This window comes from Patiria miniata, unplaced genomic scaffold (assembly GCF_015706575.1).
Source record: "Patiria miniata isolate m_02_andy unplaced genomic scaffold, ASM1570657v1 HiC_scaffold_30, whole genome shotgun sequence".
In the NCBI taxonomy this organism is placed as follows: domain Eukaryota; kingdom Metazoa; phylum Echinodermata; class Asteroidea; order Valvatida; family Asterinidae; genus Patiria; species Patiria miniata.
In genome coordinates, this window is record NW_024037070.1 from 8,710,442 (window position 1) to 8,736,660 (window position 26,219).

Sequence of the window (26,219 nt, forward strand, 5' to 3'; positions counted from 1 at the left end):
CGGCGGCCATTTTGAAAGGGCCTCCTCCTTCCTTTTTTTTTTCTCATAAAGGCAGGATGCTAAACATGTTTTTTTGTTAATTGGCCTAACTTCATAAGTTATAAAGTTTAATTATGAAAAAAAATCCACTAGGTTTAAAGGTTATTTGACTCGCCCATTAGCCAAACTTATTACTATCAGTGATGTCATGGATATAGCTTGCAGGGTACATTTCCCCTTTAACACAACTTAACGCGGTACATGACCAGATGACGAAGGGGCCTACAAAGTCAATTTACAGTAATCTTAAATTAGGACCCCGTTCCCATAGGTTGAAAGACTCACCAAAAACAACTGACTAAATGATACTTAAAAGTGATGTTCTGATATTTCTTGACACATCTGAACAGTTGGTGATGACACCTTTTTGAATATCAGCGGATTTAATTTTGTGAAAAGAAGGCAGGGCTTTGATTTTTGAGGGAAATTGTGGGTAAAAGGTAGCAACGGGCTTTCACTTGTGAGATTTACAAGAAAAAAAGTGCAGTATTAAAGAAAGTCACATTTTCTTTGAAAGTGCTTTCAAAATTACAACAAAAATGAGTTTATCTGAAGGATAAAGACTGGTTTAGCCTGCAAAAGTTTTGAACAGAACTCATAAAAACTAAAGAGGTGTCCTGATCGTGGAGGCCGAAGCATCCAGAAATACACTATTATTCTCACAGGTAGATGTTATAGAATGTCTGCTTAATTTTCTGTCAAGCTCGGTTTTTTTAAAGAAAATTCTGTCAACATGGTCAAGTTTAGCCGAAATTCGGCTAAAACGTTCACCGTTGCCAGCAGGCACCTGCTGATAGGCCGTTATCGGCGCGGCGCCCTCATGCGTCAAATAAAAAACTGGCTTATTTTTTGTGGGTGAAAGTACTGAAACACTGGCACTGACTGGTGCCGGTGGAAACTTTTGAGAATTTTCTCGGTTGATGAGTAGTCAACGATGCATGGCCTGATATTGTGATTTAAAGACTTCCAGTTTCAGGTACAATTTCACTGACAATTAACATGACATATTGGGTTTGTGAATGGTCCGTGGTGAATTGTGAATATTGTCCGAGACAGAGTGTGGGAATTATTTCCTTCCGTACCTCCACGCACGGCGCGGCGGCCGGCCAGTGAAGGCTTGGGTTGGGTGGGGCGGGGTCGGGCAGGGTAGGGGCATTTTTTTTTAGCATGTTGAGGGTGGGTGGAAGGGGTTTGAAAGTAAAGAGCGCATCTTTTACTCTTTCTCTTTTGACTTTGTACTGTGTTAATTGGATAGGCCGTCTAATTTTGTTGATTTTGATATTTTTTAATTGTTTACTTTTGTTTTCACTGGCAATAATTCGGTAATCCTTACTTTTAAGTTTTAGGACCCAGTTCCTATATAGGAAGGGAAAGACTCACCAAAACAGTTGACTAATTTTTTCTAAATGACACTCAAAATTGACATTCTGATACTTCTTGGCACATCTGAACAATTGGCAATGACACCTTCTTGACTTCTAAAGACTGCTTTAGCCTGCAAAAGTCACTTTGGAACTGGACAGACATCTGCAAAAGTCAGTTTTGAACAGAACTCGTAAAAAATAGAGGTGTCCTAAAAGTAAGGATTACCAATAATTCTCTACCCCTCCCCCACAACATCTCTATCCCCAAACTTTTTGTGCATTTTTTAAATGATCAGCTCTTTTCATATTTTAGGTTTCACAACACAAGTGACAATCAAGTAATTTGCAAGCTTGACAATGTTACGCACACAAATTGCAAGTTGGCTGACTCGGAGTCGACGAATACGACTTCCCAGCAGATATGTTGCAGACACCCCACAAGTCTACTTAACTTGCAGTAGGTTCAGCTCGACGTCGATTGATGAACAAGCCATACCCCAGCAGGCTAGAGTTGTTATCTGCGGAGGGGGCATAGCGGGTCTGTCAGCGGCCTACAACCTGGCCAAACTGGGAGAGACAGACGTTGTGCTGCTGGAACAAGGAAGGTCAGTCCAAGAACTGCCAAAAATCTACCAAAATCAGTTGCTTGGTTTTGAATGATTTTGATGTATTCAGAAAATGACTACTGCACAGACATTGTTGGAATTTAGTGGATTTGTTAAAGGAGTTCCTTTTCTTTTATGACGTGACATTTGGTTGCTTTGTGAGTTATTGTGATTGACTTATGAATGACTTGTGATTGACTTGTGATTGACTTGTTGTTGGCTTGTACTGACTTTTGATTGACTTGTGACTGACTTGTGACTGACTTGTGACTGACATGTGATTGATGTGTGATCAACTCTCAATTGACTTTTGTTCGATGGGCTTGTGAGAAACTGTTTAATTACTTATGATTGACCTGTGATGGAATTTTGATTAACTTGCGATTGACTTGTGATTGACATACGATTTACTCAGTTACATCTCTGCATATCTGTGTTTGCATCGGCGTTTTTAAGTCTCTTTTGTTTCTCTGTAGACTAACCTCTGGAACAACATGGCATTCACCCGGTATGGTCAGTCACTTCCGAAAGCCAGCATTGCACGCACTCTCAACCATAAGCGCCAGACTTTACAAAACACTGGAAGAGGAAACGGGTCTCAGTACAGGTACCGGTATGGTCTCCAAGCGGGAAGTCTAGGGCACAACGTGGACATGTTCTGGTTCATTTTGTGCATGTATGGCGTTAAGTGCGTACAACCAATTTTCTACAAAATATGCACAAATCTGTGGTGTAACAGGAACACGTCAAATTCTTAGACTTTTCAAATGTTATCAGAAAATATGAAAATGTCAATGACTCCCCCATGCATTCATCATACACAGCCACTACTTTAATTTCTGTATTACAAAAATTTGAAGAGGCGGGTTTTGTTTGTGTTTAAATGACACACATCACTGACAAGTTGATGATCTATACTCGCATTATTTGTTCCTTTGATAAAATGAAAACAGAATTTCCCTAATGTTTACATGTTTCGATTTAAAAGCAGACAATGCACTAATAATTGAGTTTTTCCTATAGTCTGAGAAAATGAAATTACAAACTTGTTCTTTGTAGGATATAGAGAGGTCGGATGCTTGCTCCTAGCACAAACCAAAGATCGCATGATTGACATCAAGAGAATTGCTGCTATGGCCAAGTAAGTAATTACTGAACAGTCGTTAATAAATTCCGCTCCAATTTCTTTGTTCACTTGTATTTCAATTATTGTTCAGACCAGATGCATAAAAGACTTTCACTGAATATCCATTCACAATCAATTTAGGTATCGTAAATCTTTTGTTATTTGTGCATTTTTTTTTCATTTGAAGCAACAAAAGTACTCCTAATTTAAAGAAGGGTGCTGATCAACTAACCTGATGAAGTTTCAGCTCAGTGAATGCTGTATATTCCAAGAAAACAGTATTCTAAGGATCTTGATTTCAAATCAAAAGTTGCTGAGTCATGTTTTGAATCGGACCTGAATTCAGCGTCCGAGACACGTTCTCACTGAGCCGATTGCAGCTACGCAATGTCACACACTGGACCTACGAATGATAGCAACCGCGAGCACATGTGAGTCATGTGCTTGTGCGCGTTTCGCCGAATTAAAAATGAACTACTAACGAAAATTTCTAAGAATGCGTCTTTAGACGCATCGTTGGAAATGGGGAGTTTAGTCCCATTACTATCTTTAAACTAAGTATGCTTTTCAACAATAATTACGTCAGTTACTTTTTTGGATCGCTGCAAATGATGGACTGTAGCTTTAAGATCATTGTGTGCACTCTGGGACCAGCTTTATTAGGCTTGCGTTATCTTGGTGACAGAACATAGCACATTTCAGTCGTGTTTTTGATGTGTGTTTCGTTTCCTCCAAGGACGAGGAATATGAACTGCTCGTTGATGGCACCCTCCGAGGTTCACTCCATTGTCCCGTGGGTAAGAACGGATGATCTTGAGGGAGCCATGTTTCTACCTGATGACGCTGTGACTGACCCAACAAACACTGCGTTGTCTCTGGCAAAGGGTGCTAAAAACAGAGGTTGGTCAGCGAGAGTCTTAACCATATTAGTTTATGTACTACATTGAACTACATGGTACTACATTGTACTACCCTTGGAAATAACACAGGGGTCTAAGCATAGCAAGAGGCACATATACCTTAAGCGGAAAAAGTTGCTTGAATCAGCGACATAACAAAAATTCTGTGGCATGTGTTTCGTCTTGCTTTTGGCTGTTGTTCTTTTAAGAGTGTGTTTGTTGTTGTCTTCACTTGGTCTGTTAGTTTGTTTGTCTGTTAGTGTGTCTTTTGATGTCTTGTTTCAAACAATTTTCTGGATAGGTGTCAAGATCTTAGAAGGGGTTCAAATCCAAGCTGTACTGTCGGAGGACGGAAAGGTTTCTCAAGTTCAGACGTCCCTCGGTGACATCCAATGTGACTACTTTGTCAATGCAGCAGGACAGGTAAGGAACTGTCAATGTGGAATGGACTCCATACAGGGACTGTAGAGGGCAGTATACAGCCTAGTTAACAAGAACGTACACATTCTGAAAAAAAAAAAAAAATTGAGCAATAGGGTCAGCTTTTTCAGTTTTTTTTTCCAATTTTGTCAACCCCAAACCAGCAATTGATTAAATGCTAATAAAATGTGTCATTACTGCCCATAATTATTTGAACCATTTTTGATTCATATTTTTTGTTGTTTCAGTGGGGTCGAGATGTTGGGTTGATGAGTCGTCCTACAGTCAATGTACCAATGCATACCAATGCACACGGATACCTGATCACCAAACCACTACCAGGAATGGATCTCAATCATATGACTCCATGTATGCACACACATCCATATTTTTATTTATGGGTGGCTTGACAAACACAAACTGATGTAATACAATGTAACAGTGACAGGTGCTAAAGGTTAATTACTACAATGTAATACAATGTGCTTAATACCTTAAAATGTAATACAATATAACACGGGTGCTAATAGTTAATACATTACAATGTGATACAATGTAACACATGTCCCAATGGTTAATACCTTACCATGTAAAACAATGTAACACATGTGCTTGTGGTTAATACCTTACAATGTAAATACAATGTGCTTCACACTTTACAATGTAATACAATATAACACAGGTGCTAACGATTAATACATTACAATGTAATACAATATAACACAGGTGCTAACGGTTAATACCTTACAATGTAAGACAATGTAACCCAGGTGCTAATGGTTAATACCTAACAATGTCATGTTCTAATGGTTATGTAACACATGCGCTAATAGTTAATACCTAACGATGTAACACAATGTAACACAGGTGCTAATAGTTAATACCTTACAATGTAAACCATGTAATGCAGCTTCTAATGGTTAATACCTAACAATGTACTACAATGTAACACAGGTGCTTATACCTAACAATGTAATTCAATAACAGGTTCTAATGGTTAATACGTTACAGTGTTATACACTGTTACACAGGTGCTAATGATTAATACCTACTCTCATCCTCCTTCAACTTTTGGACAGATGTCCGTGATTTTGATAGCCACATCTTGTTCCGTGAGTGGAGTGGTGGTCTCCTGTGCTGCCTCATTCCTCCTGTTTCCGTGCCGATCTTCCACGAAGGAATCCCAGAGAATTCGGAGTTTTTATCTCTTCCAGAGGACCCGGATCTTTTCAGTAAGTCTGTCAGAAAAATATTGTCTGATTTGTAACTCACAATTGGACCTCTTCGAGCATCCACTTTGAGTCACAATTTTTAAATTGCCACTATTGATGATTTTCTAAAATTAAGTTGCTCACTTTGGCCTTACATTCCGGACAGCCATTAATAATGGAGCTGTTTTGAAGCTCACGATGTATCTAGAGTTAAGGATCCCTTAGCTTTGGAGAATAAGCATAAAAACATTTTGACAAATACTATGACAGTGTAATTTTCTTTTCTACCTTCTTTTTCAAAGACTATGTAATGGAAAAGTTTCTCCACCGGATTCCATCGGGGGAGCAAATGGAAGTGCAGCAGTTCTTTCTAGGACCAGAGTGCTTCACTCCGGATACAAAGTTTTTTTTCGGTGAAGCTGCAGAGGTAACCATCAAACCGTCAAATCCAAAAATCTTTTTTAACCTTGACGGTGATACCATGAAGATATCAAGTAATGCCGGCCATTTTTAATTTGTCACGCTCACTCTGTATACACTTATGCATACCACATTACACTACACATGAACTCTGACCCTCCTAGATCTTTCAGAATCCAACAGAAAGGTTTGATTGGTTTTATTGGATCAATGAAAATTGAACTCCAGCCACTATTTCTTGACATGGGGCTTGATGCTCCTTGAAGCTTGGTAGGCACAAAGAGCTTGTCATTGGGTTCCTGCAAAGTGGAGGATTTTGTAGGATTGAGGAAGGTAGATAACCCCGCCACTTTTACTTTACATGGAGCTTGATGCTCCTTGAAACTTGGTAGGTACAAAGAGCTTGTCATTGGGTTCCTGCAAAGTGGAGGATTTTGTAGGATTGAGGAAGGTAGATAACCCGGCCACTTTTACTTTACATGGAGCTTGATGCTCCTTGAAACTTGGTAGGTACAAAGAGTGTGCCATTGGATTCCTGCACAGTAGAGGATTTTAGAGGACGTGGAGAAACGCCCACTAATTTTGTTGATTCAAAAATATGATGTTAAAGCTTAGCCTGTACTGCTGGCTTATTCCTAGATGAGAAACTACTACCTGATGACTGGGATAAGCATGGTTGGGGTCACCATGTCTGGGGGCTTGGGACAACTCTTAGCTGAGCTGATCGTTCACGGAGAGACTCTCCTCGGAAACTGGTCAGTCAACCCTCAACGCTTCTCACCGCAACAGAACAACAAGGCGTACCTTAGAGAGAGGGTTGCAGAAATCGAAGGTATATAGACTATTTTGGACACCACAATTCAGAAGCCATGTTGCTGAGATGGCACCATTGAGGTGTGTGTCCATTTTGGCAAGTTGTAAACATGTTTTAATTCTCTAAAATTTGGCTTCATTATCTACGATTTTATGTCCCTGAAGTGGAACACAGACCCACATTGAGCCAGACTCCCCAAATCAGGGGCCAAAATATCTTTTGAGGACAAAGACGAGGCCCAACCCAAGGTATGGAAAACCCTCTAAAACCGAGCAGGCAAACATAGCAACAATCTGTGTCGGTTAGTATTATGCTCTTCCCTCCAAATTCATTTTTTTTAAAACTTTTTCCTGTGGATATGACGTAACTTTTTATTTTGTTCAGGAATGCCCTTCAAAATAGGCTACCCTTTTAGGCAATTGCTGACGGCAAGAAACCTACGGTGTACTACGCTGCATGACCAGCATGTGCAAGCGAGGGCGGTGTTTGAGGAGTGCATGGGAGTGGAGATACCCCAGTTGTACCTGGGCGAAAGTGCCAGTGGTATGTTTCAATTTATCCATTCTCTGTCACTCTTTCTGCATTTGAAGTCTCACTGACATAAAAACTGTAAATATGTGTTCAGCTTGACTTTTTTTGTGTGAAAAATAAGTGGAAATGGACATTTAAACCAGGGATTCAAATTTGAGTTGTCTTGTTTCAGAGGCCATGGTTGAGGACATACAGAAATTCAAATTTGAGTGGTCTTGTTTCAGAGGCCATGGTTGAGGACATACAGAAATTCAAATTTGAGTGGTCTTGTTTCAGAGGCCATGGTTGAGGACATACAGAAATTCAAATTTGAGTGGTCTTGTTTCAGAGGCCATGGTTGAGGACATACAGAAATTCAAATTTGAGTGGTCTTGTTTCAAAGGCCATGGTTGAGAACATACAGAAATTCAAATTTGAGTGGTCTTGTTTCAGAGGCCATGGTTGAGGACATACAGCTAGGGACGTTTTACAAACCAGTCTGGTTTGATCAGGTCAAGGCAGAGTATCTAGCTTGCCGTGAGGCGGTCGCTGTGATCGATGTGTCGTCTGTAACAACATTTGAGTTGGAGGTATGAAAACTAAAAGAAATTGCTGCTGCTTATACTTCTATAATAAAGCCTGGCAAAAGTCCAGTTTAAAGGCTTATTTTGTTCATCATGCTTTTACAAACTGCTACTTTCAGTGCTTGTTTTTAGAATTCACTCCTGATCAGTAAAACAAACGACTAATCTAAGCCCATTCACAAAAAAATTATTTAGAATTGGAAAACAGAACTGTCATTTTTGCCTTACCAGAATGTTAGCATTGTTGAGTTCTCAGAACTGTTTAATGTTTGGCATTTTTTTCCTAATTTGTTAGGGTGAGATGGCAACATCCCTACTTCAGACATTGTGTGCCAATGACGTAGACGTTCCTGTAGGAAGTGTGGTGCATTCTGGGATGCTCAATGAGCATGGTGGTTATGAGGTCTGTTGCAGTGTAGCTCGCTTGAAGGAAGATAGGTTGGTCATTTTGAAATCCCATCCCCCCCCCTTTTCACCTTGCCTCGCGGCCTTTTCATAATCAGCACAAATGGAAATGCATTGTATCATGTTTTTATTGTGTCATGTTTTTACTTTAGACATTTGCAACAGTTGAACACATTTCAACGGCAGTTTTTACAAGATCCCTTCAGCTGTCTAAAACAGTTATTCCTTTGAGTGCTGTAGTCTAAATCAAATCTCAACTGATGGATTTTCATTTTGTCTTCAATTCTAGGTATTTCATCGTCTGTCCCACTATTCAGCAAGTCAAGGGATTTCACTGGATCACCAGGCAGCTGCCTAAAGACGGCTCGGTCAAGCTACGAGATGTGTCCGGTCAGTACACCGGTCTGAATGTCCTGGGACCAAAAGCCAGAGATGTCCTGCAGAAATTGACCAACACGCCACTCGACACAGCAAGCTTCAAACCAGCCTGTTACAAGGTCAGATGGAAGTTGTTGCTGTCATTGCTTGTCCATTACTGTCATTGCTATTTATGTAGAATAAGACAGAAGTGTCACTTCTCGTCACTGCTTGTCCATCTGAAAACTTGGAACTCTGCTTGGTCCTAAAAGCCCATCTTTTTAAACAGCATGCAAGAAAGTTTTAAGACAATTTAAAAATGGATGACTTTCTTTCAATTTAAAAATGTCTTCTTTTTTTTCAGGAGCTAAACTTTGGTTTTGCGTCAGGGGTTCGCGCCATGACAGTAACAGACACAGATGAGGATGGAATGATGCTGTTTATTCCTAATGAGGTATGGGAGTTGCTCTTCTTGAACTTCTGTGTTACCATGAATGTCTTGGGCAATTCTAAGAGTCTATTGTAATGGCTTTGTCATGGTGTATTGTAGATCTTTCTTGTGGAGACATTAATATCAGGAAGTGCATGAGTTCATACTTGGCACAAGGATAAACGGCGAATTGACACTTATGCCGCTTACAGTTGTAACTTCATTTTGACATCTTTCATAATGATAACCAGGCCAGCATCTTCAATCAAAGTATCAATCTTGATTTTCAACTTGTTTCTCCCTCAAGTCTGCCAGGCATGTATACGCCACATTGATGTCTGCCGGCAGCGAGTACGGCATACGCCCAGCTGGGTACCACGCCCTAAGATGGCTGACTGTGGAACAGTTCTACCCGAACTGGGGCGTCGACTTCGACAACGAACACACCCCGCTGGAAATTGGACATGAGACGGCAGTGAAATATGACAAAGTAAGATTTGGGGAGCAAGCAACGGGGGCCATTGGCTCTCCCACTTTTTCCACCGGGGTGGGGGGGGGGGGGGTGGGGGATCCTCTTGGCAGATCACAAAATAGTGTACCTAAGGCCCTATATTTGGATCAACATAAAAAAAGAGAAATTCTGTAGTCTATTGTCTCTGGAAGTAACAGGATGAAATATTCGCTTTTGATTATCAGGAAGGTCGACATATGCTGCAGTCCCCCCCCCCCACTTTCAAAATGTTTGCGCTGCCACTGGGAGCAAGTGTTGTTGCATGGTTCCTCATTTCAGAATAAACCTAAATACATGTATTTCTTTGCATAACTAAGTCTAAAAGTTGTTGCACATTCAGTTTGGATTTGGCATTTGATTGAATCTGATTTTTTTGTTTCTGTTTTGGAATTAGAAACTAGAGTTCATAGGTCAGTCAGCGTTGCTAAGGCAACAAGGTGAGGGCGTCCATCATCGGTTAGCCACATTCGTCATGGAGGATCACAAAGTGGACAAAGATCTCTGGTGTTGGGGCAGTGAACCCATCTATCGTAACGGTCAGTTGGCCGGAATGACCACGTCCAGTAGCTTCAGCCCCACCTTAGGCTCCATGCTGTGTCTAGGCTGGCTGAACAATACTGACCCTCAGACCGGTCAGACGCAAGTGGTCACTCACGACTATGTGACCAAGGCTAAGTATGAGATTGATATCGCTGGACAGATGTTCCCAGCTAAGGCCAACCTCTACCCACCTAAATAATTCACCAAACTTCATGGTAACAGTCTAATATCAAAATAAGTTGAAGAAATCAGGAAAAAAAGTTATCCGGTATTTTGACAAACTTGAATCTTGTTTGTTTTAACTTTTATTTCCTACAAAAGATTTCTTCCAGTTCAAAATCTGTACCCACCGACTGAATTCACCAAACTTTATGTGTAAAAGTCTTTGCAAACAATATGTCAAAGAAATCGGGGAAAACATATTTTATCCAGTATTTTGATTCACTTGAATCATTTTGTCTTTTTCATTTATCAGTCTAGAATTCAAAATTGTATTCGAAATTGGATGTATTTCTTGAAAGTATGCTTTTAAATGTTAAATCGGATTATATTTTTTATATATTGTTTTCTTATAATTTAATGACGGGAATCATGGTGATTGTGGTTTGTTTTTTTGATAAATTACACAACTGTACTCAGCTGCTTCATCTTTGTTAGCTTTTTGCACAGACTGGTCGATTCTGTGTGAAAAAAAATGCAAACTTATGTACTGCAGACTGGTATGTCAAGACAGTATTGAGTCCAAGACTTTTGTAATAAATAGTTAATACGGATTATTCTTTAAGAAACGTATTCCTTGTTGTAAATTTTCCAAAAGCCCCTCTTATGTAAGAAGCTATTATTTCCTACACATTAAGAAATGGTTTAAGGGTATTTAATTTTGATTAATGTTGAGTATGTGGAAGTGAGGAAAATGGCTTTATTTTTGTACAATTTTTTACGTATTTTTAATATGGTGCATTTTAAATTAAAAAAAAAATGGTATCTGGCTTTCGTAATTCACACTAAATGTGTATATATGCAAAACGACAGCAGTTTTATATTTATACAAAGATATCTTTTTGATGGACTAATGTTTCTGATCAAGTAATTAATGCTTGAAAATAGTGTTTGATCACAATTTGATTTTTAAGGTTATGGTGCATAATTTACGTTATAATATTTTGTTGTAATAACAGCCTTCTTGTTTAATTTTCAAAATTACTAAAAGCAAAAAATAAAAATAAATGATGGACATTGCATTATCAATTTGTTTAATTTCTGGTTTGTCTTTTTCTCTAGCTAGCATAGCATTTTAATAGTTTGCAACCGTACGCCCAAACAACAAAGATATCCCGAAAGTTGGGAACTTCTCAGCTATCGTTGGGATGATGCTTTTACGTGAATTTTAGTTAAATATAAACTAATAAAAAGTTAATTTACTAAATTCCATCGTTGACCTACAATCCCTCCGCCCACCAAAATTACAAACCATTTCCCCTCAATGTTCCTAATACATTTACATACCCTTCCCTCCCCCTGCCACACGCCCCGCCCCCGATCGACAAGAGCCGCCATACGTACGTTTATTGAGGGCGCTGTTTACAATTAGCAGACCACGCACGCATTTATTATGAAAATATGAGACGGAGTGTTGATGAAATGTGTTGACTTTTGCAAGTTCTTGTGCAATACATTCCCAATAAATTTACTTACTTCAGTTCTTGACATTGATAACTGAATTCGTACTTGGAGTTTAGACTGAAGCCACACTAACTTGAACTCGACAACGTCAAAGAAACATCTTCGAAAAATCTGAAAACTGTCAGTGTCACAGTGTCAATTGAACTTGAAGTTGTAAGATTATATCAGCGAGTCCTGTGAGTATGGCTTCATCACAGCTGGACAACATCTTTGATACATTCATTGAGAATCTAGATATGGTGATCAACAAGCTGAAGGGTAAATGTATTTTCTTTCTTTGCTCTTTTAGTTTTAAACGCCAATGTGGACATGGTGGAGGTTGGATATTGCCGAACCAATGATGGGTGTGGTGGGACCACTGGGATGTCGGTAACAGGTCATCTCGTAGCTTGGGCAACTCGTACCTTGGACAACTCGTACCTTCAACTCGACGTCATTATACCGAGTCGTACCTTGGACAACTCGTACCTTTGGCAAGTCGTACCTTCAGTTAAGACGACTCGTACCATCACGCGTAAGTCAAGTCGTACCGTCAATCAGGATAATGATCCGAGGCTGAATAAAGTGGACCGTAACTCATTGAAAGTGGACTGCTTATTAAAAAAAAGGTGAATCTCTTTTTGGTATGGGCTCTCTTTCCCCCCCCCCCCCCCAAAAAAGAGGAATTTATTTAGCGCGAAGCCGGCCGCGGCAGCTTACTGTGTGCGCGGCATGCCACGCGGCATCCGTGCAAAGTGACACGGTTCTTGCGCCGCGCTGACCGGTCAATATGGACGTCTGTGCACGGTGACATTGATGCAGTCTGCCGTTACGTTTAGAGACTTAGGCTACGTGAAAATATTATGGAACTGATGTTTTTATCCAAGATTCACGTCTTACCATTATTTTTGCAATGAATGACCATCATTGAGATGATATATATATATATGAAGAAAAAAGTGGCGTCAGGTTGCAACATTTTTCCTATTATTGATCCCTATAATCGCCTGAACTACTTTTTTTTTTCCCGCAAAAATGATAAGACGTGAATCTTGGACTGACAAATATTTCCAATTACACCAAATCCGCATCTGAAGTTTCTCCACTGTAAAATTCAATCTATCTTAACTTATCCATTAAAAACAGAATGGCACTGCCGCGCGCGGCGCGCAGCTCGCAGGCCGGCCGCTTCCGAGTCACCGGCATCGGTACCGCGCACGACCGACCGCTGCTCGCGCCCTCGGAGGCCGGCCCGCCAGGCCTAATGCGGAAAATCATGCTGCCTGGCAAAGCCATTAGATCTTGAATGTGGTTCTGTGAGATAGAAATTAACTTTGACTTGAAAAGAATCATATCCGGCGTTTCGGAGTCAAGGAACCACACACTAAGTCACGCACATACAGTGTACTCTACTTTTTATTCTGATGGTACGAGTCGTCTTAATTGAAGGTACGAGTTGTCCAAGGTACGAGTTATCCAAGGTACGAGATGTCCAAGGTACGAGTTGTCCAAGGTACGAGTTGTCCAAGGTACGAGTCGCCCAAGGTACGAGTTGACTCGAAAGCGGGATGTCGCACTAAAATTCTGAAATTTCATCTTTGACTTTTTTTTTGTGGAAAGAATATGTTTTGAAAAACTTATTACTTTTAGTCACACTGAGGGGGATTTAATGTAGGTTCCGCCTTCATCATTGTTCTAAAAAAGAAAATTTATTAATTCATATTTGACATGTTCAGGAGGCCTATAACGTTAACTTTGTATTTTGTTTTAAGACCATTTTATCAATATTTTTTGGCAGAAGAGGACTCGCCTCGACCTACATCACCTTCTTACAACTTAGAAGATTTCTGGAAGAAACTTGGTGAGTTTCTTTACAAATATCATTTATAATCTGCATACTTTACATGATATGTTAACTTAAAGTACTTCTTTGTAGACAAAAACATTGTTAAAACTAAAAGCATTGAACTTTTAAAGATGCGATTTGGAAAAGTAAAAAAAAAGAACATGCATTTGTCTGGTTAGAAGTTGGATGTAACTGGCAAACTTGTTTTTCTTTATGATGCTTTCTGTAAAGACATTTTTCTGTAAAGACTTTATAAACCATGTTGGTTTTGCCATACCACTTCTTTGTACAACACCAGATTCTTAAAATAGTTTCTGATATCAATGTTTTTTCTCTTTGCTGTACAGGAACTGCGTTTGAGTCCGTTTCAACGGAAGCCACAAAGCTAGCCGTTTGGTTTAGTAAGCCGCCATTACCCAAGCCAGACGAATGCCAGTCGCTTATCGCCAGCGTTGAGATGTCAGCCATAGCCTTAGTGTCTGCTTTCTACGGGCTGCCTAAAGAGAAAGGTAATGTAGAAGCAGTAAATGGTGCTAGAATTATGGAAACCAGCGGGCAGCGTGATACTTCCTTCCTTCTTTGAAAGTACAGTCTCATATGTATGAGGATAAATGCACTGCCAGAAACACCGGGACGAACCCCTTCTCTTAGTGATAAGTGTTACTGGGTTCTTTTACGTGCATTATACAACTCACGGGAACTGCGGCTGTATGTCCCATCCGAAGGATGAGGCAATAATGGTTAAGTGTTTGGTTAATTATAAGGAAACAAGTGTCAAGACCGAGACTAGAACCCACACTCTTCTGATCAGAAACACCAGAGCTTGAGTCTGGTGCTCTTATCCGAAGCAATAATGGTTAAGTGTCTTGCTGAAGGACACAGGTGTCAATTCCGGGACTCAAACCCACACGCTGATGATCAGAACAACCAGAGCGTGAGTCCAGAGCTCTTAACCACTCGGCCATGACACTCCATCACAAGCCCAGTCACAAGTAACAGGGGATGAACAGTATCAAAGGATTGCCATTTTCAGCTTATGACTTGTGATGGACTTGTGATGGACTTGTGATGGACTTGTGATGGACTTGTGATGGACTTGTGATGACTTGTGATGGACTTGTGATCCATTACAACACCGTCAGTGAGTGAGACACATGTGCAGTGTGCATGACCAACTTTCACGTGCCGAAACCCATAGCATCTTTTCAGTTGCAGTCACATGTGGGTTCTTCTATAAATTTCGAGTCCAAAGTGTGACATTTTTCCTGTCCCTGTTACCTTGGTACTTTGTAATTTGCCATTCAAGTATCATTAAGAATGACTTCAACTGATTTTTTTTTTGCATTTGTTGGGTAGGTTGTCTGTTATTCATAATCACTCTTGGAGGACGACTGCATTAAGAATTGCATCTGAATTATAAAATCATAGATCTTAGATGTAACAGGGACAGGGAAAAAGTGGACCCCAAAGTTGTAGAATGACCCATCATAGCATAATTCACTGTCTTGACATTTGTTCTTGTGCTCTTTCTCCTCCAATTATGACGAACCAGGAGTAATTCTCCGCAAAGGCACACGGCATGCAGTGACTGAAGTAGTGGAAGGAATGAAGGCGCTCACCAAGCAAATCAAAGATGACCATTATCACAGGTCGGTCTGTTTCTTGCAATTGCCAGAAGTTGGTCTAAATCTAACCCTGCATAACATTGCTTAGTTTGCAAACCAGTCCAGTACCCCCTCAACGGTTGCAAAGGTTGAGTTGGGGCAGACTACTGGGAGGGACATTCGAATGCATTGCCTGTGGCACCTGACTCTCGCGCCAAGACGCTCACGCCAAGACGCTCACGCCAAGATGCTGGTGCCTGACTCTCACGCCAGGATGCTCATGCCAAGACGCTCACGCCAAGATGCTGGTGCCTGACTCTCACGCCAGGATGCTCGCACCAAGAGGCTCACGCCAAGATGCTGGCGCCTGACGCTCGCGCGAAGATGCTATGCTTTGTGCACATGCAAAATAAGTCATGCATACTAAGCATCTCACACGCGCAAACCAAAGCGTACACATGGTGTGCCCCTCCCACCAGGGCTCTCAGAAGAGATCACAAAGCGCCCTCTATTGTGTTTGTTCACAGAGCCAATAGACTTATCGTTCAACCCCACAAGTCCATACTATTGCTGTAACACTGATCGAGCTGTCTGGCCAAATATTTGGGGATTCCCTGTTTCTGAATATCTTTGTTATGTTCTGTCTAAGTCAGAAGCTTTTAGGTTTAATTAATTGTCCTTTTTAAAAACAATTACAATAACCAGTAGTGAGAGCCAGCTGCGTCGGACAGGCAATGTGTGGGAGTGTTGCGATGCAATCAAGATGCTCCCAAGGAACAACAGGGATGCCCTCCTAGGAGTGCTGAGGGATGCGGGAGGACTTGTCAAAGATGCAGTGGAAGAACTCACAGAGGTATAAAAAAAATAGAGGATTTACTGACAATAAAGTAATTAACCTTCCTAGATCAAGTTCCCTAGGGAAAAACTATAATGTCTTGCAGTTCATATTTGAAGTGAAAAGTTTTCCAACAAGCTCTTGGAAAGCGCAGCACTGAGTATTCAATATATTTGGAATACACTAAATGCGCCCAGAACCTGTCCGAAACTATTCTAGTTGAGGGAAAGAATTAACGCTCTCCTTATTTAGTAATAGCTGTAGAGCCATGTAGCTATAGAGCTACGTCGATTGTCAGGATGTTCCCATGCAGTTGTAATTGGTGAAGACCTAGACAGTAGTTCTAAGAGATATGGGCAGGGCCATACTCAGAATCAATCACTCTCCACCCTGTAGCTCCAGGAAACAGGCGGCCAATCACAAGGCTGGGAAGACCTTGACCCGGTTATCAGCGGGACGCCCTCTAGTGACTCCAACCTGCAGGAGGAGGGCTGGAGCGAGCATGACAGGACCCTGCTCCCTCCCAGCATGGGACTCCTGAAAGCCGCCAAGTCCTGCGTCAAGAAAGTCTCTGGTGCAGTGCGAGCTAACGGTCAGTGGGAGGAGGAATCATTGGCGGCACAGCTGGATGATTTGGGCGAGATCGCTGAGCGGATCAGCCCGGCTGCCGACGACATGGTCATGTGCTTGTATCCACAAATCAGACATCAGGATGTCAGGCAGAACGTAAGCTCTCAAAATTATGATGACTAATTATTGCTGGAAAGTTACTCTATGAACCAGAAATATCTGGAACGCTTTTGTTCCAGACAAAATGTCTGAGACGTTAACCTGTCAAAACCACTAACGTTTCCGACATTCTATTCACCTAAAAATATCTGAAATGAAGCCCGTCAAGAAACTGGCCATGTTATGTTTCAGAAATTTCCCGGGGATTTCCAGGAAATTTCCAGGAAATGTCCAGACATTTGAAATGTCTGAAACAAAGAGGAGATTAAAAAACGGTGACTAAATGTATGAAATATATTCACCATTGTTCTCGTTTCAGACGTTTTGTCCAGAGCAAAAGCATTTCAGACATTTCTGATTCATAGTGTTATGACCAACTATTTCTTCAGTTGACGTGGAATATTTTCTGTTAACCTAATACCAAAATTTAAGGCTAGTTCATACTTCACACGAATGTCAAATCGAAGCAGATTTCATGGAGTCAAGTTTCATTTGACATTGGCTATTATCCTGGGGAGTTTGCGTCACGATGCAATTTGCATATTGAACCAGCCATTATGAACCAGCTGTTAAGGAGGGTTTTTAGTCGTCCTTTAAGTTGTTGTCCATTTAGGATTTTTGTCATCTTTTCAATTCACACTAAGCCCCTGTCTTCAAGACATCATTCACTGATTTTTGTTTTCTCTGTCTCAGGCTAACAAACTGGCTGAGGTCCTCCTGAGTCTTCTGGATAGAACCAAGACGTCTCATGTTGCTAAGGAGGCGGACAACGCCTGGCTGACCTTCCTAAGCAAAGCCGTCGACCACAACCTGGAGAAAATCACGCATCTGACTGCCCCTGCACCGAACGACGACACATAAGGGAAGCAGCCAAGCCCCAATGGACCAGGCAATGCATTTTAACTCATGTTATCTTAGCACAAGTCAGCTGGACATGCCAAGTTGCCAACCCACTCCAGCTGAAGTGTATTGGCAGATGCTTTGACTCACCAGGCAAATGAATTCTGGTGCGCATAAAAAAAATGCCAATAGAGGCCTTATTATCTGTCAGTCCGGTAATGATCTGGAGCCATATTCATGAAACCTTACTAACTTAGCAGCCAACTAGACCTTAGAAAGGTTTCATGAATATGGTGCCAGGAGGGATAAGGCAAAATGTTCCACCTGTTGGCTGAATATGCCAATATGTGTGGAGTACATTGGAGGATGCAAACCTCACTCAGCAAGCATTTCCTGTGGAATCATATGGATGTTCATCTGATGTTCAGAGGTTAAGCTTGGGAGTTTTGAATGCTCACCGCTGTGTCTATGTCCATGTCCAAGGGCATTCTCTTGGCGGACGTTGAAATGTTTTGGAGGGTGGTAGTAGATCAAGAGTTAAAGAATATTATTTATATAATCTGAGTGGTTTTTGAGACATATGTGGGTTCTCAGACAAAAAGGACTTTGTAACATCGTAACAAAGAATAGAGCCAAAGATGTCACATTCTCTAGTGTTTAAATGTATACATTATGTATACACCAAACTTGGTCGGTCAGGTTAATACCAGAAACAGACCACTTTTTTTGACAAAACAGGGCAAGGCACATATCCAAACAAAATTTCAATAATAAAATATGGATTGTATTTATTCATCTGTTCAGTCCTGATTCCAGTTGACGTTTTAGACATTTCATTTCTAATAGGCACACAATTTCTCTTGGAATTTTGGAACAATTTTCACTAAAAATTGATCACTTGGGATATTCCTAAAGAACAGCCATTAAGTGGTAGGCCTACAGTTGTACATCATTGGTTCTAAAACTGCTTGCAAAATGAAAAACCCTAGAAATGTCTGTAATAAAACATCAATGAAATAATATCTTTTATTAATGTTTTTCTTTTATTACTTTTTTGGTACCAATTCATAACACCCTCATCAGTAAAAGTACTTTAAGTACATGGAATTACAATTTTCCAAAGCAATAAACACGAAGTTACAAAGTCTACAATCTTGCTGTTTTGCGTAAACCAAATGTGAACAAAAACACGGCAATACAAGTACAAAGGACCAATGAAAAAGACCAAAAACAAATAAAACTTATGATGATGCTAAAAACCATAAACAAATACCAAATCATAATGCTGACTCAAAAATATACAAAATATTTGTGCCAAACACAGCTTTGCTTGCAGTGATAATCTGCTAGTCATTACATTGCGCGTTATTTCATGAATTTTTAACTTGGAGTTTTTAACTTGGAGTAAGTGTGTACTCAAATTTGGCAAGTGTTTTACTCCTTTTAAGGAGTTTTCTACAACAAAACATGAAGCACGCTAATCTTAAAGATTGTTTTGTTTACTCAACACGATTGCACCACTTTGGTAATACTTAATTCTGTTGTAATAGGAATGCTTTCTCCCCCTTCGCATTTAGTGACAAAAATGTGTACATGTATTAGACTTTACTAACCCGAATCCAACAAAAGCAAACACATTATTTGAAATTTTTTAAAGCATGCTAGAATGTTGCCAAACCCATCAAAACTAAAGCTTAGAATGAATGTCTGCAAAGCATACTTGTACATGTAAGTCTCGCCAGTCCACGTTCACTTTTTCTGTGAACGTCTTGGTACCAAACACTGACTTTATTGAAATTTATGTTTAAATGTACTACCCAATTGTGTGCGTGATCGGAAGTTGAGGTCAACAATTTTACAAAAGTCATCAATTCGAAATATTTGCAATACTTTATTTAATATGTTATATATATAAAATTGTAATGCCTTCTTTTCTTTCAAAGTACCCATTTATTGCCCTTGATTGGATTGGTCCTGTCAAGACACAAAACTAAATTCAAAAACTAGGATGCTACAAAAGCTCTATTCTCATTCGTAAAACAAAGCACAAAATTACAAACTTTTACAAACAATATTTGGCACTTTTCCGGCAACTCCAAAATTGTAAAGGGTCAACCTTGCATTTTCATCAAAATAGGGCAAAATTTGACTTTTCTTGGAAAAGTTAAATTGTAAGGGGTAAACCTTGCATTTTCATCAAAATAGGGCAAAATGTGACTTTTCTTGGAAAACTTTAGTTGTAAGGGGTTAACCTTGCATTGTTATCAAAATTTGACTTTTCTAGGAAATTTCAAGTTGTAAGGGCTTAACCTTGCATTTTCATCAAAATTGGGCTCAAAAAAATTGATATTTTCTGGGAAATTAAAAATTGTAAGGAGATAACCTTGTGTTTTCCTTAAAATTTGGCAAAATTGAACTTTTGTTGGAAAATTTAAATTGTAAGGGGTAAACCTTGCATTTTCATCAAAATAGGGCAAAATTTGACTTTTCTTGGAAAATTTGAATTGTAGGGGGATAACCTAGCATTTTCATCAAAATAGGGCAAAATTTGACTTTTCTTGGAAAACTAAAATTGTAAGGGGTTAACCTTGCATTTTTATCAAAATTGGGCAAAATTTGACTTTTCTTGGAAAATTTAAATTGTAGGGGGATAACCTAGCATTTTCATCAAAATAGGGCAAAATTTGACTTTTCTTGGAAAACTTTACTCGTAAGGGGTTAACCTTGCATTTTTATCAAAATTTGGCAAAATTTGACTTTTCTAGAAAATTTGAATTGTAAGGGGTTAACCTTGCATTTTCATCAAAATAGGGCAAAATTTGACTTTTCTTGGAAAATTTAATTAGTAAGGGGTAAACCTTGCATTTTCATCAAAATAGGGCAAAATTTGACTTTTCTTGAAAAATTTGGATTGTAAGGGGTAAACCTTGCATTTTCATCAAAATTGGGCAAAATTGGACTTTTGTTGGAAAATTTAAATTGTAAGGGGTAAACCTTACATTTTCATCAAAATAGGGCAAAATTGACTTTTCCTGGAAATTTTAATTGTAAGGGGTTAACCTTGCATTTTCATCAAAATAGGGCAAAATTTGACTTTTCCTGGAAATTTTAATTGAAAGGGGTTAACCTTGCATTTTCATCAAAATAGGGCAAAATTGGATTTTGTTGGAAAATTTAAATTGTAAGGGGTAAACCTTACATTTTCATCAAAATAGGGCAAAATTGACTTTTCCTGGAAATTTAAATTGTAAGGGGTAAACCTTGCATTTTCATCAAAATAGGGCAAAATTGGACTTTTCTTGGCAAATTTAAAATGTAAGGGGTAAACCTTGCATTTTCATCAAAATAGGGCAAAATTGGACTTTTTTGGAAAATTAAAATTGTAAGGGGTTAACCTTGCATTTTCATCAAAATTGGGCAAAATTTGACTTTTGTTGGAAAATTTAAATTGTAAGGGCTTACATTTTCATCAAATAAAGGGCAAAATTGACTTTTTCTGGAAATTTTAATTGAAAGGGGTTAACCTTACATTTTCATCAAAATAGGGCAAAATTGACTTTTCCTGGAAATTTAAATTGTAAGGGGTAAACCTTGCATTTTCATCAAAATAGGGCAAAATTTGACTTTTTTGGATAATTAAAATTGTAAAGGGTTAACCTTGCATTTTCATCAAAATAGGGCAAAATTTGACTTTTCTTGAAAAATTTGGATTGTCAGGGGTAAACCTTGCATTTTCATCAAAATAGGGCAAAATTTGACTTTTCTTGGAAAATTTAAATTGTAAGGGGTTAACCTTGCATTTTCATCAAAATAGGGCAAAATTTGACTTTTCCTGGAAATTTTAATTGAAAGGGGTTAACCTTGCATTTTCATCAAAATAGGGCAAAATTGGATTTTAGTTGGAAAATTTAAATTGTAAGGGGTTAACCTTGCATTTTCATCAAAATAGGGCAAAATTGACTTTTCCTGGAAATTTAAATTGTAAGGGGTAAACCTTGCATTTTCATCAAAATAGGGCAAAATTGGACTTTTCTTGGCAAATTTAAAATGTAAGGGGTAAACCTTGCATTTTCATCAAAATAGGGCAAAATTGGACTTTTTTGGAAAATTAAAATTGTAAGGGGTTAACCTTGCATTTTCATCAAAATTGGGCAAAATTTGACTTTTGTTGGAAAATTTAAATTGTAAGGGCTTACATTTTCATCAAATAAAGGGCAAAATTGACTTTTTCTGGAAATTTTAATTGAAAGGGGTTAACCTTACATTTTCATCAAAATAGGGCAAAATTGACTTTTCCTGGAAATTTAAATTGTAAGGGGTAAACCTTGCATTTTCATCAAAATAGGGCAAAATTTGACTTTTTTGGATAATTAAAATTGTAAAGGGTTAACCTTGCATTTTCATCAAAATAGGGCAAAATTTGACTTTTCTTGAAAAATTTGGATTGTCAGGGGTAAACCTTGCATTTTCATCAAAATAGGGCAAAATTTGACTTTTCTTGGAAAATTTAAATTGTAAGGGGTTAACCTTGCATTTTCATCAAAATAGGGCAAAATTTGACTTTTCCTGGAAATTTTAATTGAAAGGGGTTAACCTTGCATTTTCATCAAAATAGGGCAAAATTGGATTTTAGTTGGAAAATTTAAATTGTAAGGGGTTAACCTTGCATTTTCATCAAAATAGGGCAAAATTTGATTTTTTTTGGAAAATTTAAAATGTAAGGGGTAAACCTTGCATTTTCATCAAAATAGGGCAAAATTTGACTTTTCTTGGAAAATTTAAATTGTAAGGGGTTAACCTTGCATTTTCATCAAGATTGGGCAAAATTGGACTTTTGTTGGAAAATTTAAATTGTAAGGGGTTAACCTTGCATTTTCATCAAAATAGGGCAAAATTTGACTTTTCTTGGAAAATTTAAATTGTAAGGGGTTAACCTTGCATTTTCATCAAAATTGGGCAAAATTGGACTTTTGTTGGAAAATTTAAATTGTAAGGGGTTAACCTTGCATTTTCATCAAAATAGGGCAAAATTTGACTTTTCTTGAAAAATTTGGATTGTCAGGGGTAAACCTTGCATTTTCATCAAAATAGGGCAAAATTTGACTTTTCTTGGAAAATTTAAATTGTAAGGGGTTAACCTTGCATTTTCATCAAAATAGGGCAAAATTTGACTTTTCTTGGAAAACTTTACTCGTAAGGGGTTAACCTTGCATTTTTATCAAAATTTGGCAAAATTTGACTTTTCTAGAAAATTTGAATTGTAAGGGGTTAACCTTGCATTTTCATCAAAATAGGGCAAAATTTGACTTTTCTTGGAAAATTTAATTAGTAAGGGGTAAACCTTGCATTTTCATCAAAATAGGGCAAAATTTGACTTTTCTTGAAAAATTTGGATTGCATTTTCATCAAAATTGGGCAAAATTGGACTTTTGTTGGAAAATTTAAATTGTAAGGGGTAAACCTTACATTTTCATCAAAATAGGGCAAAATTGACTTTTCCTGGAAATTTTAATTGTAAGGGGTTAACCTTGCATTTTCATCAAAATAGGGCAAAATTTGACTTTTCCTGGAAATTTTAATTGAAAGGGGTTAACCTTGCATTTTCATCAAAATAGGGCAAAATTGGATTTTGTTGGAAAATTTAAATTGTAAGGGGTAAACCTTACATTTTCATCAAAATAGGGCAAAATTGACTTTTCCTGGAAATTTAAATTGTAAGGGGTAAACCTTGCATTTTCATCAAAATAGGGCAAAATTTGACTTTTCTTGGCAAATTTAAAATGTAAGGGGTAAACCTTGCATTTTCATCAAAATAGGGCAAAATTGGACTTTTTTGGAAAATTAAAATTGTAAGGGGTTAACCTTGCATTTTCATCAAAATTGGGCAAAATTTGACTTTTGTTGGAAAATTTAAATTGTAAGGGGTTAACCTTACATTTTCATCAAATAAAGGGCAAAATTGACTTTTTCTGGAAATTTTAATTGAAAGGGGTTAACCTTACATTTTCATCAAATAAAGGGCAAAATTGACTTTTTCTGGAAATTTTAATTGAAAGGGGTTAACCTTACATTTTCATCAAAATAGGGCAAAATTGACTTTTCCTGGAAATTTAAATTGAAAGGGGTTAACCTTGCATTTTCATCAAAATAGGGCAAAATTGGATTTTTCTTGGAAAATTTAAATTGTAAGGGATTAACCTTGCATTTTCATCAAAATAGGGCAAAATTTGACTTTTGTTGGAAAATTTAAATTGTAAGGGATTAACCTTGCATTTTCATCAAAATAGGGCAAAATTGGACTTATGTTGGAAAATTTAAATTGTAAGGGGTAAACCTTGCATTTTCATCAAAATAGGGCAAAATTTGACTTTTCTTGGAAAATTTAAAATGTAAGGGGTAAACCTTGCATATTCATCAAAATTGGGCAAAATTTGACTTTTGTTGGAAAATTTAAATTGTAAGGGGTTAACCTTACATTTCCATCAAAATAGGGCAAAATTGACTTTTTCTGGAAATTTTCATTGAAAGGGTTAACCTTACATTTTCATCAAAATAGGGCAAAATTTGACTTTTCTTGGAAAATTTAAATTGTAAGGGGTTAACCTTGCATTTTCATCAAAATTGGGCAAAATTGGACTTTTGTTGGAAAATTTAAATTGTAAAGGGTTAACCTTGCATTTTCATCAAAATAGGGCAAAATTGGACTTTTCTTGGAAAATTTAAATTGAAAGGGGTTAACCTTGCATTTTCATCAAGATTGGGCAAAATTGGACTTTTGTTGGAAAATTTAAATTGTAAGGGGTAAACCTTGCATTTTCATCAAAATAGGGCAAAATTTGACTTTTCTTGAAAAATTTGGATTGTAAGGGGTAAACCTTGCATTTTCATCAAAATAGGGCAAAATTGGACTTTTGTTGGAAAATTTAAATTGTAAGGGATTAACCTTGCATTTTCATCAAAATAGGGCAAAATTGGACTTTTGTTGGAAAATTTAAATTGTAAGGGTTAACCTTGCATTTTTATCTAAATTGGGCAAAATTGGATTTTCTTGGAAAATTTGGATTGTAAGGGGTAAACCTTGCATTTTTATCAAAATAGGGCAAAATTTGACTTTTCTTGAAAAATTTGGATTGTCAGGGGTAAACCTTGCATTTTCATCAAAATAGGGCAAAATTTGACTTTTCTTGGAAAATTTAAATTGTAAGGGGTTAACCTTGCATTTTCATCAAAATAGGGCAAAATTTGACTTTTCCTGGAAATTTTAATTGAAAGGGGTTAACCTTGCATTTTCATCAAAATAGGGCAAAATTGGATTTTTGTTGGAAAATTTAAATTGTAAGGTGTTAACCTTGCATTTTCATCAAAATAGGGCAAAATTTGATTTTTTTTTGAAAATTTAAAATGTAAGGGGTAAACCTTGCATTTTCATCAAAATAGGGCAAAATTTGACTTTTCTTGGAAAATTTAAATTGTAAGGGGTTAACCTTGCATTTTCATCAAGATTGGGCAAAATTGGACTTTTGTTGGAAAATTTAAATTGTAAGGGGTTAACCTTGCATTTTCATCAAAATTGGGCAAAATTGGACTTTTGTTGGAAAATTTAAATTGTAAGGGGTTAACCTTGCATTTTCATCAAAATAGGGCAAAATTTGACTTTTCTTGAAAAATTTGGATTGTAAGGGGTAAACCTTGTTTTTTCATCAAAATAGGGCAAAATTGGACTTTTGTTGGAAAATTAAAATTGTAAGGGGTAAACCTTGCATTTTCATCAAAATAGGGCAAAATTTGACCTTTCTTGGAAAATTTAAAATGTAAGGGGTAAACCTTGCATTTTCATCAAAATTGGGCAAAATTGGACTTTTGTTGGAAAATTTAAATTGTAAGGGGTTAACCTTGCATTTTCATCAAAATTGGGCAAAATTGGACTTTTGTTGGAAAATTTAAATTGTAAAGGGTTAACCTTGCATTTTCATCAAAATAGGGCAAAATTGGACTTTTCTTGGAAAATTTAAATTGAAAGGGGTTAACCTTGCATTTTCATCAAGATTGGGCAAAATTGGACTTTTGTTGGAAAATTTAAATTGTAAGGGGTTAACCTTGCATTTTCATCAAAATAGGGCAAAATTTGACTTTTCTTGAAAAATTTGGATTGTAAGGGGTAAACCTTGCATTTTCATCAAAATAGGGCAAAATTGGACTTTTGTTGGAAAATTTAAATTGTAAGGGATTAACCTTGCATTTTCATCAAAATAGGGCAAAATTGGACTTTTGTTGGAAAATTTAAATTGTAAGGGTTAACCTTGCATTTTTATCTAAATTGGGCAAAATTGGATTTTCTTGGAAAATTTGGATTGTAAGGGGTAAACCTTGCATTTTTATCAAAATAGGGCAAAATTTGACTTTTCTTGAAAAATTTGGATTGTCAGGGGTAAACCTTGCATTTTCATCAAAATAGGGCAAAATTTGAC

The 26,219-nt window shown here is 37.8% G+C and overlaps 2 protein-coding genes across 3 annotated transcripts; both read left to right on the forward strand.

The window, feature by feature from the left end:
• The first annotated feature begins 884 nt into the window (after positions 1 to 884).
• Positions 885 to 11,474, forward strand: LOC119739181 (pyruvate dehydrogenase phosphatase regulatory subunit, mitochondrial-like). Of its 2 annotated transcripts, none has more exons than XM_038214011.1 (17): positions 885 to 1,015; positions 1,717 to 2,008; positions 2,485 to 2,615; positions 3,068 to 3,149; positions 3,871 to 4,034; positions 4,335 to 4,456; positions 4,702 to 4,822; positions 5,533 to 5,685; positions 5,967 to 6,091; positions 6,724 to 6,916; positions 7,283 to 7,441; positions 7,862 to 7,998; positions 8,288 to 8,430; positions 8,687 to 8,894; positions 9,119 to 9,208; positions 9,492 to 9,674; positions 10,090 to 11,474. In XM_038214011.1, exons 2-17 carry the CDS (start codon positions 1,761 to 1,763, stop codon positions 10,432 to 10,434), a joined length of 2,604 nt encoding a protein of 867 aa, XP_038069939.1. In that variant the 5' UTR covers positions 885 to 1,015; positions 1,717 to 1,760; the 3' UTR covers positions 10,435 to 11,474. The 2 variants fall into 2 exon arrangements, with proteins under 2 accessions (XP_038069939.1, XP_038069940.1); XM_038214012.1 differs by having other exon boundaries at positions 891 to 959.
• Positions 11,475 to 11,814: 340 nt separating this feature from the next.
• On the forward strand, positions 11,815 to 18,359 carry LOC119739182 (cyclin-D1-binding protein 1 homolog). The gene is made up of 7 exons (XM_038214013.1): positions 11,815 to 12,176; positions 13,696 to 13,758; positions 14,091 to 14,252; positions 15,296 to 15,392; positions 16,053 to 16,200; positions 16,579 to 16,908; positions 17,605 to 18,359. Exons 1-7 carry the CDS (start codon positions 12,101 to 12,103, stop codon positions 17,770 to 17,772), a joined length of 1,044 nt encoding a protein of 347 aa, XP_038069941.1. The 5' UTR covers positions 11,815 to 12,100; the 3' UTR covers positions 17,773 to 18,359.
• Positions 18,360 to 26,219: the final 7,860 nt, after the last annotated feature.